The 15,718-nt window shown below is 46.1% G+C and overlaps 1 protein-coding gene across 2 annotated transcripts in view; it reads left to right on the top strand.

The window, feature by feature from the left end:
• The window catches only part of BCL2L13 (BCL2 like 13), a 39,216-nt gene extending 23,708 nt beyond the window's left edge, over positions 1-15,508 (top strand). For both annotated transcript variants that reach the window (XM_054630827.2, XM_054630828.2), the window contains one exon: positions 8,288-15,508. In XM_054630827.2, coding sequence (XP_054486802.2) covers positions 8,288-9,097 — 810 coding nt within the window. In that variant the 3' untranslated portion in view covers positions 9,098-15,508. The remainder of the gene's footprint in view (positions 1-8,287) is intronic.
• The last annotated feature ends 210 nt before the right edge of the window (positions 15,509-15,718 follow it).

Raw genomic sequence — 15,718 nt, 5'->3', positions numbered from 1 at the left:
GATTACTGGGTTTGGGAATAATGCCAGATTTGAATGGAATTAATCTGGGATTTGTGAAATGGCTCCAGCAAGCTGATTTATTCTAAAAAGAAAAGCTGTTCAGGAAAACCCAGTGATAAAAAAGTACTAGTAGGAAAAATCTCTTTCAGAAGCTTCTCATATTTCAAGAGTTTACCTGAGGGGTTTTTTGGAAGAGTAGCTTGTTCCAGAATTCCTGCACATCTGCACCTTCTTTACCTGTTCCCTTCCTGGCAGTTGTGGAGAGCAGTTCTCAAGGCCCATGGGAGGGATTGTTTGTCTTTAATGGACAGAAGCACTAACAGCACACAGCCAAGTGACCTTGGGTCATTTGATAAATGCACTCATATCTCAAAAGTATTTTCATCCCAGGGCAGGCCCTTACTTGCAGCTTTTACACAGATCAATGTTAGTACTGCTGTGCTTTTCTGCCTTGTTTTTTGACCTCCAGAAGGGCTGTGCTGTGTTCTCCAGCCCCTTTTTGAGGCCTGCTGTAAACACACTTCATAGAGCTCAAAGCTTCTGAAAAGAAGCAGCTTTCCAGCACGGCTGTGCTTGGTGTCTGGCTGGCTGTGCAGGGATGGACAGATCAGGGTGGGGGTGTCCAGTGAGCTCCCAGCCTGTCTGTGCACATCCAGCCAGGCAGAAAATCAGACTGACACAGGCAGGGCAGCAAACAAGGCAGAGCTATTTTTGAAACAGCACAAGAGGCGAGGAAAGAAACTAGGTGATGAAAATCCTTTCCAGATGAATTAATGTAGCTGCACTAATCTTTGTGAGTTGCTCTGGGCATGGGCTTGGGGACCTACTGGGCATGTGGCTTTTTGTGGAGGAAGGGGAATGTATGGTTATATTTTATTTTTTCCTTCCTGTGAGGAAAAGGTTCATTTTCACCCTGTGGTGCATTTCTGGGTTTGTTCCCAGTCTATGGGATGGCAGTGCTGGGAGCAGGGCATGGGGCCAGGATGGGAGTGGTTGTGTTCTGAGAAGGGCCAGGAAGAGCCTGTCAGGCTGGTAGCCACAGGGAAGTGTTGGCGTGTTTGAATTTTCTGAGATAAGCACACTGAGCCACGGGGGCTCTGTGTGCTGGATCAAGTTGACAGTAATTTGCTTGAGCCATAAGGGCAATGTGTAAACCTGGGAGTCTCCGGTGACTCATGGTGCTGTGACAGTAAGAGGTTCCATTTTTGTGTTATTTTGGAGCTGTATGAAGTTAGGTCTTTCCTGCAGCAGCTGAGAGTGAGATTGCTTAAAAGTGAAATGCAGGAATAGCCTGTCTGGTTTTCTGTGGATCTGGAGCAGAGGAGAGCTTCACAGGAGCCAGCTTTTCAGGGCAGACCTGAAAAGCTCTGTAGTGTCTCTGGTGCTGTCTCATCCCTTGGCACATTTGGGATCTTCCTCAATTTTTGGATTGAAGTCAACCTTTGCCAAGAGGGGTGTAGCCAGTCAAAGGTAAGGGGTCAGCTGAGCCCTTCCTGTGCCTCACTGCAGATCTGTGGAGTCAGAATCCCACAGAGCTGTGTCATCCATTTGCTGCATCATTCTCTGCAGCCACAGTGCAGCTGGAAGAGCTCCCAGGGTTCTGCATGTGTGCAAGACTTGAGGCTCTCCTGTGAGCTCAGGAGGCTTCTGGGTCCAGGAAAGCATCTGACTGAGGATGGTACACAGCTAACCAGAAGCAAAATTTCCAGCTCAAGGGAGTAAAGGTTTACAAATTGGGTAGCTATGCAGCAGGTTTCAAGAAATTGGCATGGCTTCTGGGAAATGAGAAATTTGATATCCTGGAGGATGAGAAGTTGCTTTTTTATTTTTCATGCCAGTCCCACAGAGATATGGTGCTGAGATGGTGTGTTGAAACAGTGAGTGTTCCCCTCCCATTCTCCCTTCAGGCACTAAAATTGTAATTCAGCTAACTTTTGATGACACTGTGGGACTGGAATGTACTGGTGGATTGGTGAGGGAATGGCTGGCATAGTTTTATGTTCCCTCTTTCACTAATTGCTCTGATGGGTTTGGCTGCAACTCTTGCATTTACCTGTTTGACTCCTAAGTTTTAGCATGACCTCTCTTTTGGAGCAAAAAGCATGCTGGGCTTTCCAGGTTCTCCAAACAGACACATGGGGGACACACATTTCTTCCTCCTGACTAGTGGGTCCACTGGTCCTACTCAGACCTTCCTTTTCCATCTCGAGCCATTGCAAAACAATACCCAGCTGGATTTACAAGTAGCTTTGTTCTTTTCTTTCCTTTCCCAAAAGCAGTCAGGGCTCTACAGACACACAGTGTGTAGAGCATGCTCTCCCCTCCCCTTTCCTCTTTTCCCCACCCCTTTTCTCTTCTCCCCTCCCCTTTCTCCTCTCCCCTCCCTTCTCTCCTCCTACCTCCCCTGCCTTCTTGCTCCCTCTGACTTCTCCAGGGCTGGATGCTGCTGCATCAGAAGCAATTCTTGGTCTCCTGGAAAAGTGCACAGTAAGACCAGTCTATTGGTAAGGATTTTTTCCCCTCTTCCTTTCCCAACCCTTCCCAAATAATTTATTTCTTCTCAAGTTCTGCAGATCCTGTTTTCCATGGTTAGATTGCATCTTTTTAGAAATACCTGGGAATGTCTATAAGGAGGAAAGAGTGTAAGTTTTCTTAGAAACTAGCTGCCTTTTTTTTTCTCTCTGGTTCCCCTTCCTGTTACCAGCCCCTCTGCTTTCCCCTTGTTTGAACCTGTTTATCAGAGTGCAATTAATAAAACCTTTCTTCTCAGCCTGGGAGTTACATTGTGACCCGTGGCAGAAATTGTCTCTACCTTCCCAAGGGTCTTGTCTCATGGAGTTCAGACCTGGATTTGCATTTAACTAGTTAACTGCCCATGTTGAAGGGGTAAAAGTAAATTTGCTTAAAATTTCCATAGTGTTTACCGTTTCCTATCTCAGCCTCAGAGGAGCTGTTCTCTCTGTGTCTCCAGTGTTTTGTCTTGGGCTTTGCAGCTGGTTTAGTTGTTTTCTTTGCTGCTGGTGATTGAATAATGCACATATTACAGAGTGTTGACAATCAGGAGGAGAAAGAGAGTAAAGAGGCAATTGTTATCCTCGGGAGGTGAGGTAGTCAGTTTGTGCTTCCCAAGATGAAAATCTGCAGCAGTCCAGGTGTCTGCCCTGGGAATGACAATGCAGAAATAGAGATGTGCTCTGCTGGAGAAGGGACAAGTAAGTTTAATGTGGCAGAGATGCAAGAAAAGGCAGTCTAGTTAGAGGAGTCTTAGAAAGGAGTTTTCCTTTCAAAATAATTCTGCTTGATGTTTGGAATACTGCAGTGAATGGTCCACTTTTATTTATATGTAACTTTTTTGGTACAGTAACAGATTTTTAAAATTTTTAGGCACTGTGGCTGAAGAAGGATGTTAAATAGTAAAGAAGCAACTAGATCTCCTTTCTCTTTTCCCTTCCAACAACTTCAAATCTGAAGAAGTGGTCTATAAATAACTGAATTTACCTAATTTTAAACCCATAAGACTGAAACCTAAAGGGTGTTGCTTTGATGCTGGCTTTCTGCAGGTTGTAGAGGTTGTGTTGGAAGGCAGGAGGCAGGGATGGAAGAGGATCATTTCTGCATTCCTTGAAGGGAATGAGAGCAGTGGCTGCAATATCAGAGTGCTTTGATGTGGTTCACTCGACCTTCTTTTCCTTAATAAAAAGTGCAATCCTATTTGTAAGAACTCTGCTCCCTTTTTCTTGGCTCCACCTATCTTGACAGTTTCAGAGGGATGAGCAGAGAGGCACAGTAAGCGCCTGAGGGCTTTTTGGGACTTCTTTATATTTTAAAATATTTTGTTCTGTATCTGAGTGTTGTCAGAAGCTCCTTTATAATGCATTTCTCTGAAGGATTAGCTGGGTGATACTGTCAGATCTGACTTCCACGAAGATCTGAAAAGGTTTGGTATAACTGGGCTGGGCATGGAAACAGGAACACATGGAGCCACAGCCTGAGCACACCCAGGTGGGAGTGAAGCCATTCCTGGGCACAGGCAACCCTGCCCCAGCACACAGCTGCTTCTCTGCCACAGCTACAGATAATGAATGCAGCAAGCACATTCCCAGCTTGTTGCTGTGGGAAGTTTGCTTATTTCCCTGTGGGAGATGTCTTAGGATCCCTGGACATAGGCCAGTTCTTGCCTCTTGTTTCTGGATTTTAGCACAAATGCATTTGATGGGTTCCCAGTGCTCGTTGCTGTGACACTGTTGGTATGGGGAAGGTAGCATAGAGTGTCCTGAGTTGGAAGGGACCCCCAAGGATCCCTGAGTCCAAGCCCTGAACCACACTGTGTGCCTGAGAGCACTGTCCAAGCACCTTGGGAACCTCATTTCTGTCTGGGATGGGTTATGTTACAAGATAGTCAGTGCCCTCACCTCAGAAACTTCCTAGCTGAGTTGAGTGTTCGAAATTTTTATCATAGCCAAGATTGCTCTCCTGGGACACTGTGTTCTGCAAGCATTTCCTCTTGAACCTCAGGATACTCTTTTTCTCAGGGATTTTATGTGGCTCTGTTCAGTTTCATGTTGAGGGGTTGAAGCTCAGGGAACATGGAGGTTTTTTCCTCTGGTGGCTCTCTCTGACCTGTACAGAATTTTTGCCTGTGTTGGACAAAATCAGGATCTGGGGGGTAAAGGTGGCTTACTGGGCTGTGTATTTTTCAGGTGGGGTTTTTTGTGTCTTCAGAAATGAGTTTTGTGTGAGCTGCCTATCCATATCCATGCTTGTTTCTACTTTAGGAACTGAACCAGAGAGACCAGTTGAGCTTTTAAGAACACTTAAGACCAAACCCTAGAAGAAGCTTCAACAGCAGTTAGACACAGCTCTGTTGCATTTTCCAGACATTCAAAGTCTGCTCTAAGATGCAGCAAATGCTCTGTTGGACACCTTAATGGGGATCTCCTGTTCTAATCTCATCTCTATTACAGATGCAATGTGTGTTACTACTCCTACTATTTTTTGTAGAGAAAAGAGTTGCTTTTATCTTTGAGACATTCAGAATTTTGATTTGAGTATCTCTTGGCACCAGAAGCAGCTTTGCATAAATCATGCTGAAATTATTGTTTTGGTAAATAAGGATTTTTTTTTTTCCTTATGTGTAGTTAAAGGTTTTCCTGTTTGCCAAATATATACTATAGGTAATGAGCCTGTTTGTTTGTATACACTTAATAACAGACATATTGGAAAACTATGAAAGATAATATAGACAACATAAGAGTCAGTTTCTATGTTTTGGGGGAGGTTTTGTTATGTTTGCTGTCTTTAAATCGTAATTGAAAGTTAACAGGTGTTTTTAAGTAACAGTTCTGTACTATATTATTGTAGGATCTTTGAGACTTTTTTTTCATTATTTTGTTACTGTCTTGCTGCTGTCCAGTGTGGCTCACCATACTGTAGCCTCTCCTGAGGGCAGGTGTGCCACATTTGTTCACAGTGCTTCCTGTCACTTGTAGAAGTGGAACTTGTGGATTGTGGAGCATTCCTGGGTCAAACCCCATAGGCTGAGGACAGTGATTGAATTCTGTAGCTCATCTTTTCCCCAGGACTGCCTCATGGGATGTGGCCTTTCTTGCTGTGTTCTAACCAAGCAGGGGAATGTGCAGTTCTCTGTCTCCTAAGGTGTGCCAACTCTTCCCTCAAGTGGTAGTGGTTGGGATCAGGAGTGGCAGGAACTGCAGCGAGGGACTCCAGCTTCTCTACCACACCTGATGTGGTTCTCTGAACATGCTGGAGGAGGAAAAGTACTCCCAAGTTTGCAAGTTTGCAACTGCAAATATGAAAAAGAGCAACCCTGATGTTTCTGGTTTGAAGCAGTATACTGTCTACTTACAATAAACAAAGCAGATAAAGAAATGCTTACATACATTCCTTACTTACTATTAAATCTAAAGTGTAGGGCTTATGTAAGGCCTCCTCAGGTTATTAAAAATCCTTCCACATGTTCCAGCCTGTCCTGAAATAATCTGCCTGTTGGAGCTTTGCTTCTGGGTCACATCTGTGGATGAATCAAGAGAATTGTCCTAAATGTCATTCAGTTTTTATCGCAGCTGCTTTAAAAAAAAAAAAAACCCACCAAAGTGCAAACCTCAACTGAACCAGCACAAAATCCCAGCTTTATCCGCTTGACTTTACATATTAAATCTTAATTCAGCTCAAGAAATATTAATCATGTATCCTAAATAATGCCTATTACTGTCTGGATTTTCAATTAAAGCTTCATGAGCTTTTAACGAAAAAGTGCTGGAATTGCCAGTGTGTCAGCTCTGCCCCAGCCTTCCCAGCCAGGGAGATGTGTCTGTCCAAGCCTGGGGAGTTGTGGCCCTGAGGCACTGACACGGAAGGTAAATTGTCTGTAAAGACAGAAAGGAATCAGCCAGGCTGCATAAGGCTCTGATTTATAGGGAGCCAGCAGCTGATAACTCTTTTGAGGTCAGCACAGTTTGCAGGAGAAAAGGAACAATAAAACTCTTGAGTCCCTTTGGCCCTCCTGCTGAAGGCAGGCTGTGGTGTAGTGTTGCTACACTTATTAACAAGGTATTTGAAACTAGGAGGATGGCCCATGTTCCTTGTGTAACCATCCCTTCATTTCCTTACCCTCTCCAAAGCAGTTTATCCTGCATGTTACCCTCTGGCTGTGCCCAGATCTTGCCTGTATTTTGTGAGAAGCAAATCTCCAGTGAGAGTATGTATTTAGAAGTGTCAGCATGGTTGTAATTTCAGGGCAATCTCTGTCCCCACGACTACAGATGGCTCCATTCTCCCCTCTGTGGGCTGCTGAGTCATGGCTCAAAGCCTCTTGGCTTTCACCAGTGCACAGGGTGTGACTTCAAGGGAATTCAGGCCATCTCAGTGTAGCTCTTGTTGGTGGTTTTTTTTTTTTTTTTTGTACAATCACCAGAGCTCACAAATCCTCAGCAGCATAGTGTGGTTTTGGAATATTTTTGTATATGCCTTATGCTGAGTGAGTCAGTGCATGTGTGCACTTCCACTGGAATGTTAAGAGCAGAGCTGCTATCAGTGGTGTGTGTCCCTGTTCTTTCTTCTAATGTCATACCACAGGCATGGTCTAGTGTGTTGTGATGTGGTGTGGACAGGAGATAAATTCATCCTGATCTGTGGGAGTGGAGAGCTGAACAGAGAGGAGGATAGTACAGAGGTTCATGAGACTGCAGGTTTTACCACTAAATATTTTGTTATTTAATTGCAGTTTTTCTGAGTCTGTATCACCTGTGGAAATAAAAAATTTACTTTGATTGTAGGTGTCTGTTAGTGGCTTATATTCCAGTGAAAGTATTTCCTACTTAACAACATCCAGGGCAAAACTTGCTGGCCAAAGGAGTGAGTGTACAATCTTCTCAGTGTCTCATGCTGTGCCAGTGAGGAGAGGCACAGGAGGCTGGGAGGGAGCATGGCCAGGGCAGCTGGCCTGAGCTGGCCAAAGGGATATCCCAGGCCATGGAACATAGAGCCCAGGACATGAACTGGGCTGATTGCAGGGAATCTGTATTTAACACTTGCAGTTTCTCCAGCTGAAACCTATTGTCAAATTTTTAGGATGCCTACAGATTTTTCCTAGCTAAATAAAAGCAAGCAAACCCTGTCACCATGTCTGGGTGTCTGTGCTTGGTTGTTCGTTTCAACTTCAGTTGTGCAGCCAAAGTTACAATGGCAGTTTTTGAAAGTGAACTTGTTGAAGAATAGCTAAAATTGTAGTAAAATACTAGAATTACTGTAGATTCCAACTTGTTGGTACAAAGTAGAAATTCATACTTCACATAGCAATGGAAATGGGATAAAATCAATATCAGAGGAATGCTGTTAGATGAAAATGGACAAGCAATAGAGAGCACTTGCACAGAAAGGAGTGGGGAGTGGTATTCAGCTGGGATTGTGTACTTGTGTTTGCTTTCTTTTTCTTTGTTCCATTGCAGTTTGGTTTCAGACTTCAGTGTCTTGTCAGGTTAATAATGACCATGTGGTGCATTTTGGTGATGTCATGGTGATAAAATTAGGGAAAGGAGGAGCTCCCAGCAAAGCTCATGTGAGGGGTTCCATTCTCTCGACACGTCAGCTGGACCAGCTGGGTCCTGTAATCTCTACTGAAATGTGGGTCAGGCAGCTGCTGCTCCTGCAGAGGCCCTCTCATCTTTCTTCCAGCTGATCAAGTTTCCAGGTGTCCTGTTCTGTTCTGTCCCATACAGGAGGGAACACTGAAGGAATCATTCACGTGTTGTATCCTCCTTTTTTCTAGGGAACAGTCTTCACTTTGGAATCCGAAGAGGAAGAGTATCCCGGGCTCATTGCAGAGGACAGCAATGACATCTACATCCTGACCAGTGACAACTCAGGGCAGGTGAGCCCCCCGGAGTCGCCCACGGTGACCACGTCGTGGCAGTCAGAGGGCCTGCCCGTCTCCCTGTCAGCCAGTCAGAGCTGGCACACGGAGAGCCTGCCAGTGTCCCTGGGACCTGAGTCCTGGCAGCAGGTGGCCATGGATCCTGAAGAGGTCAAAAGCCTGGACAGCAACGGAGGGGCTGAAGAGAGGAGTGAGAACAACTCTTCCAACTCTGACATTGTTCACGTGGAGAAGGAAGAGATACCAGAGGGGATTGAGGAAGCAGTGGTGCCAACTGGTGCTGCAGAGACCATACAGGCAGCCTTTCCAGAAACCTCTGCTTCTTTACAGGAAATAAAACCTCCTGAAATTGCTGCTGCTGAAAAAGCACATCCCTCTGCACTTCTGCGTACAAAACAGGAGGAAAAGGGAAAAGCAGCTGAAGAGCTTGTTGAACCTGAAATCCCCGTGTTAAGTAAACCTGTCCCAAAGTTAGCCCCATCAGAAGAAAAGGCTGCACCAGAACCTGAGAAAATACTGCTTCCAGGGGAAAAAAAAGCGGGGAAAGAGGGCCATTTGGAAGAAATAGAAGAGAAATCCTCAGCTGCAGAGGAGAAGCCTATCCTGTTGCCAGAAGGGAAATCTATACTGCTGTACGGCGGGGCTGCCGCGGTCGCTATATTGGCCGTGGCAGTCGGAGTAGCGCTGGCGCTTAGGAAAAAGTAACAGAGCTCTCTTGAGGAGGAGGGAGGAGAGAAGAGAGCACATCCAATTTTTGTAGTTGTGTTACCTAAAGGTTGAGCTGCCTGCTGTTTAATTGGACATTTGAGTAACTCAGTGGTGATGAGGTGAGGTTGTTCAATAAGCCTCCAGCTACGGACAATCATGTTTTTAGTAGAATCGGGGCGGGGACTGGTTTTTCGTGATTAAAGTACGGGGGTATTTTTAAAAAAAAAAAACAAAAAAAATCTGCAAATTTAAGAACTTAAAGTGCAGGTGCTGAAGAAAGGGGTGCTCATACTCTAGGAACTGGAACAAAAAATCCCCAGGGGAAGGGGAGAGCCAGCTGCTGCCAGCCCCTGGAGATTCTGGCTTCTCAGATTGATCGCTATTGCAGCTGTGCTGTCTTGTCACTTCCCGTTGCGCCCCCGAGCCCCTCCTAACAAACATTAGTCAACCTGAGTCCTGTAGCGAGAGGCTGGTGTCCCTTTTGTCTCAGCTTCCTCTCAGGTACAGCACTGCTCCTCATAACCTTCCAGGTTCCTCCTAAGCCCCAGTGGGACAGTGCTTATTCTTACCTCTTGGCTCACACTGGTTTTGGCCCCTAACGTTTACTGGAGCCCCATCCTGTGAAGATGCTGCCTCTCTATAGCTGTATTATCTCTGAGCATCCTGGTGTTGCTGGGGCAGAGGTGCTGCCCAGGAGGGTGGGAGGGACACTGCTATTTGCTGGTTTGAGAATCCATTTGCTCTGCTCCTGCCCAGCCCACTTTACTGCAAACCCTTCAGTTACCAGAGGTACGAAATTGATGCTGGACACGGTGCCCTTGGGATCCCTACTCTGATATCTGGGGTATATTCAGCAAAAATACAGCAAACCCGTGTGGAAGCAAGGCCAGTGCCTCAAGTGCAATTCAGATATTAAATGCTCTGCTGTCCTGTGTCACGCTGCAGTCTGCATTGTCTTTCCCAAGTTAAGCACAGAGTGTATTTAGTCCTAACTTGGTCTTGCCTGTGGCAGAATCCCAGATATATAAAGCAATGGATTCTAGTAGTTGAGCAAAAGAGCATTAAACATCTCTATCTGCTTGTTCCTGACCTGGCCCGGAGTGCTGTTCGGTGCGACTTCTTTTGCGACTGTGAATCTGTAATTACCTCACTTACAGGTTCACAAATCATGAGCAATTAACTTTGGCAAAAAAAGGAAATCCCCCTTCCTGCAGTCACACCACTTGAGGTGTGCGTGGAGAGAAGCCTTTTGAGTACTGCCCTGCTCCTTAGTGGGATCCAGCCGCAAGTGTCCCTCTTTCAGCACATTGTGTGTCTGTCCTTGTCCAGCTGCAGCTCTGTGGGCAACACCTTGGGCTTCCCAGGCAGGACTGATGGATCTCTGAGGGTTGGTGCTGGCACTGTGGCTTAGACCAGATGGAGGAAGGTGAAAGGGAACTTGTGGTAATGTAAAAAACAAAACATGAGCTTATGGGGGAGTCTTCGCAAAGCACAAAGACAAGGTACTTTTATTTCTAAATAACCATATCCAGAGTACATCTCTTGATGAGCCTGTTTCTTAAGGGATCTCAGAATGAAGAGATCTTAGCATATTCTCTATTTTAGGATATTCTTGCTGCATTTTCCTATCCCAGGATGCTGGAAAGTTAGTCAGATTGTGTCAGATTCTGAGGAACTATTTTTGTGTAAGCTTTTGTGAAATGGATTTTCTAGAAAACTTATTGGATTTTGAACTGTGTGTGTGTGAAGTTGACTATTAAGAGGAAGGGTTGTGTGTATACTGCAGCTGTGGACTGAACTTGAGAGCGCTGGAGTTCTGGATTGTACTGTTGATCATTGATTGCTCTTCCATGTACAAAACATAGCAGGTTTGCCTTATCAGAAAAAAAAAACCCAAATCTTTTATCACATTTGAAAGTGGAATTGATTTTTTTTTTGCCATTTTCTGGTGCCCTGCTGGTACTCATTGCTGTGCTGTGTCCCCAGAAGGGGTCATTGGGACCTCCTCATGCCACAGGGGCTCTCTGGTGTCTGCCTTCCCACCAGGGCAGTTCCCCCTCCTGGCCCCTTGCAGGAGCTTCCCCCACGTGGAGGAGAGGTCTCTTCATCTCTGTCTGTCATGGACATGCAGGAACAGCTTTGCTTCATTTCACATGTCGTGGTTATCAGGGTGTGGTACAGTCTCTGAGGTGGCAAGGGCAGCTTTATTTATTGCTTGGTCAGGTTGGGGCAGGGCTGCTCTCCTGCTGCTTTGCTGATGGCTTTGGGTTCCTCTCTGGGCACAAAGTGTTCTGAACTTACATCCCCTCCTTCCTGAAGGCAATGAACCTGCTTTTGGTACAGCCCCACCTCTAGGCACCCAGCAGGTTACTCTGAGGCAGAGATGGAGTCTGAGGACACTGCATAACTTGTGTACCAAGGGGGGAGGGTGGAGCTGGTGTTACTTCATCTTCTCTGTGGATGGATGGGGTTGTTTCAGTAGTAGTGTGGAGATGGGTAGAGGACAAACAAGAATAAATCCAAGCTGGCAAGGGAAGAAGTTAAAAACTTATTGCCACAAGGAGCCGAGTGGGGCATGAAATAAAAAGCATCCATGCACAGCAGTGAGAAGGTGGCAGCAGTAGTAAGGAAAATAAATGACTGTCAGGCATTTTCATGGTCAGGCAGAAGCCTTGAGTATCTGGTGTGTTGCTGCATTTCATGGAGCATCAGTTGCACTGTATGTTTTGGTTACTTGGTCCTTTGTTTATAATATTCTTTTCCTTCTGGGGTCCTTTAGATTTGGCAAGTCAGCAAGAATTTGAACTGACCACATGTTCAGAAAATTTATTGTATGAGTCTCCTTCCTCTGGGAGCACTCCACTAGTTAAAAAGGTCAGCTGTGGGTTTGAATTCTGCAAAATTTGGAGTCCTGTGGTCAGGGCTGGGCCGTGTGGAAGTCACCAAAGGGGGTTAAGCTCAGATGGCAGTGTTCCTACAGATCTGAGTGAGAGGCTGCTCTCTTAAGAGGTGAGAATTAGAAAATGGAAGTTTTCTTCCCCTCTATCTGCAAATATATTACAGTAACCTTAAACTGCAGGCTCCAGTTACCCTAAAAGGAGTGATGCAGCCTCTCTGTAGTGGATCTCTCCTAGCTGGCAGAGGGAAGGCAGGAGCTATACACTTGCAAAAGGGCATATAGAATTACTTCCACTTGTGTTGCTCATCCCCTTCTCAGAAGTGCCTCAATATCTGTCCTCTAGTGGCCTGTACTTTACCAAAATATCTACCTTAGACCCATTCTGTCTTCACTTTATCCTTAGCATACCCTAAAGCTGAGATGCTAAAACAGCAGAGGGCTGGATCTGTGAAAAAAGTGGGGAATACTTAAGGAACTGCAGTGGGCAGCATGCTCAATAAGGAGCTGTCAAGGGAAAGGTTTTCAAGGTAAGGTGCAACTTAATTCAGCTGTGCTTAATTCTAAGCTGTGCTTAGCTGGGCATTGTGGCTGGGAGCTGGGCAAGGACTTTTTTCAGCTGGCACTGTAGGAACAAGAGGCTGAGAGCAAAGACAGAATTCCTGTGTTGCCCAAAAGCCCAAAGTGCAGATGCAGGGCCCCGTCCCAGCCAGCTCCTGTGTGCTGGGTGGAGCCTGGTGGGCTCCTGAGGCCCTTGAGCTGTGGGGCAAGTCAGCACTACCAGGAATCCATCCTTGCTGTTTGTGAGGGCTTCATTTTTCACTCTGGCTGTGCTCAGGCAGCTGCAGCTCAAGTGCCAGGTGGAAGCTGCAGTGCTGAGTGCTCTTACACAGGACAAGTTTTGCTGCCAGAGTCCAATTTCCTTCCTTCCCCCTTACCCCTGATCACAGCTAGGCTAAAACTTTGGACTGGATTTTTAAACTAATCAATGCTTTCTAGTGGTCACAAATGAAAAGTTTAATTAGTACTAAACAAGCAAGCTGCTGAAGTTTGGTCTTCTTTCATTTTAATGATTGTAGAAGATAAAATAATCTGAGGTCATAAGACCCTTCCCTATATTCATTGTCAGTTACAGTGTTATGGCAGTACTGGCAAAGCCCTAGTAAAGTAGATGTTGCTATTCTGGGAAAAACTAGAAATGCTTCTGGCTCTGCAGTCACTAAGCCAGAGCAGGTTCCTGTTACAGTTTCAGAGTGTAATTACTACAATCTTTTGTTGTGAAATGGGGGAGTGGAGAGGTGCACGTGGCTGTGTGATGCCTACAGGTGTGATGCCTACAGGCATCAGAAAGCCCAGGGCTTCAGCAGAATGTCATATTTTGGGCTCTGTGTCTGCTCTTGTTGGAGCACAATGGGAGAAAGTGTTTCCCAGTGAAAAATTCCTGGTTAGTATCTTTATTGATGATCTGGATGAAGGCATTGAGTTGAACATTAGCAGATTTGCAGAGGACACCAAGTTGGGTGCAAGTGTTTGTCTTCTGGAGGATAGGAAGGTTCTGGGAGGGACTTGCACAGGCTGGATCCATAATCTGAGGTCAGTCATAGGAGGTTCAACAAAACCAAGTGCCAGGTCCTACACTTCGGGCACAACCCCTGCAGTGCTGCAGGCTGGGGACAGAGTGGCTGGACAGTGGCCAGGCAGGAAGGGACCTGGGTCATGACTGACAACAGCTGGACATGAGCCAGCAGAGTGCCCAGGTGGCCAGGAAGGCCAATGGCTCCTGGCCTGGATCAGGAATGGTGTGGCCAGCAGGAGCAGGGCAGCGATTCTTGCCCTGTACCTGGCACTGGTGAGGTCACATTTTGAGTGCTGTGCCCAGTCCTGGGCCACTCAGCTCAGGAGGGATGTTGAGGGGCTGGAGTGGGTCCAGAGAAGAGCAGCAAGGCTGGTGAGGGGTCTGGAACACAAATCCTGTAAGGAGCAGCTGAGGGAGCAGGGAGTGCTCAGCCTGGAGAGGAGGAGGCTCAGGGCTCGTCACTCCACAAGTACCTGAAAGGAGGGAGTAGCCAGGAGGGGATCAGGCTCTTCAAGGCAACAGCAACAGGACACAGCCTTAAGCTCTGTGCCAGGAGAGGTTTAGCTTGGATTTTGGGAAGTTCTTCACAAAAAGGGTGAATGGACATTGGAAAGTTCTTCACAAAAAGGGTGAATGGACATTGGAATGGGCTACAGGGAGCTGGTGGAGTCACTGTCCCTGGAGGTGACTGATTTAAAAGACTGGATGTGGCACTCAGTGCCATGGTCTGGTTGGCAAGGTGGTGTTTGGTCATGGACTGGAGTTGATCTCAGAAGGTCTTTTCCAAACCTCGGTGATTCTGTGAAAGATGGAGGGGTGTGAGGCACAATATCTGCTCTACCTAATGAGGGCAAAAGCTGTGGCTTGGACTGCTTAATTTCAGCATCAGGAAGGTTGCAAGAACAGTATTTCTTTGACTTAATGGATGTACCTGTGCTTAAGAGTGCAAGATCTGTATTGCCATAAAAAAAAAATGGAAGGGGGGGTGTTTATAAAATTTAAGCTAGCACTACTTGACTCAGGTAGAGCAAGCTCTCAGGCCCAGAGGGAGCAGGTCTAGGCAACAGAATTCAGTTTGTGTCTGGTACAGTGAAGGTACCTGACCAGGACTTGGCTTGCAAGGGTCAGTAGTGTTAAGTCCAGAGGAACCACAACACATCACTCAGCTCCACCTCCTTCAGTTAAATAACTTTATCACTTTTTTTTTTCCTACTTAGAGCTGACCCTCTCTCAGTCTCTTGGGTAGGCTGACTTGCTTCCTCCAAGCTAGAGGTCTGTGGTGATGCTGTAGAAGTGAGGGAACTCCTGTTGGCTTCCAGTGGAAGCTGCTTTTGATCTCCCTGCAGTATCTGCAGGGCAGGCAAGGGACACTATCAATGTGGACACAACAAACTGCAGAGGATGCATCTTACTGCTGTACCTTTAGGGGCTTTGCCCTCAGTTTTAACTTGCAGGATATGCTTTTATTCAACTGTAAACCTAAAAACCCACTCAGACCAAAAGAATGCCACTTGATTTGTTAAGTAGTAAAGACTAATGGGACTGGCTCTGAAGCTGCAGGTTAGGGGATCTCTTCTGCTGGGTGTAAGCAAATAGTGATAGACTTGCAGGGATTTTGGATTCTGTTCTCAAGAGGCCTGCCTGGGGGAAGAGACCCTGACTGGTCCTCAGGTCACCCATTATCCCAGGAACTCGTCACACTGCTGTTCTTCCAACGTGCAAGTGCAGCCCTTTGGGGAAAACTGTCGAAAGCTTCTTGTGCCATTTGGTTAATAAAAGTGTTTCCACCTTGACAAGAAAGTTCTTTCCAGCTTCATTGTTCAATATTCAGTTCAAGTGAAGGGGTATGTACATTTTTCCCTCTGCTAATGGGACACTGCTGTAAGACCATGCCCCCAGGTTGCACTTTAATAAATGGTACAGTTTTCAAAAACAATGTGTAGACTACTTCTGTGCTTCCACTCTCCCTGTTTTAGTGCAGGCACCAGAAGAAAAGGTGGTTTTACTTACAGGAAACTTGCTTATTCAAGGCACAGGGACAGGACTAGAGTGTCTCTACTGCTGGCAGCTGCATCAGAAGCCATGGTGAATTAGAAGAATACCACGAATACTTGCACAAAAAATTTTCAGGTGGAGACTGAAAGTC

Source organism: Agelaius phoeniceus, chromosome 5, assembly GCF_051311805.1.
Source record: "Agelaius phoeniceus isolate bAgePho1 chromosome 5, bAgePho1.hap1, whole genome shotgun sequence".
NCBI classification, from domain to species: Eukaryota; Metazoa; Chordata; class Aves; order Passeriformes; family Icteridae; genus Agelaius; species Agelaius phoeniceus.
This window is presented reverse-complemented; position numbering and strand designations above follow the sequence as displayed.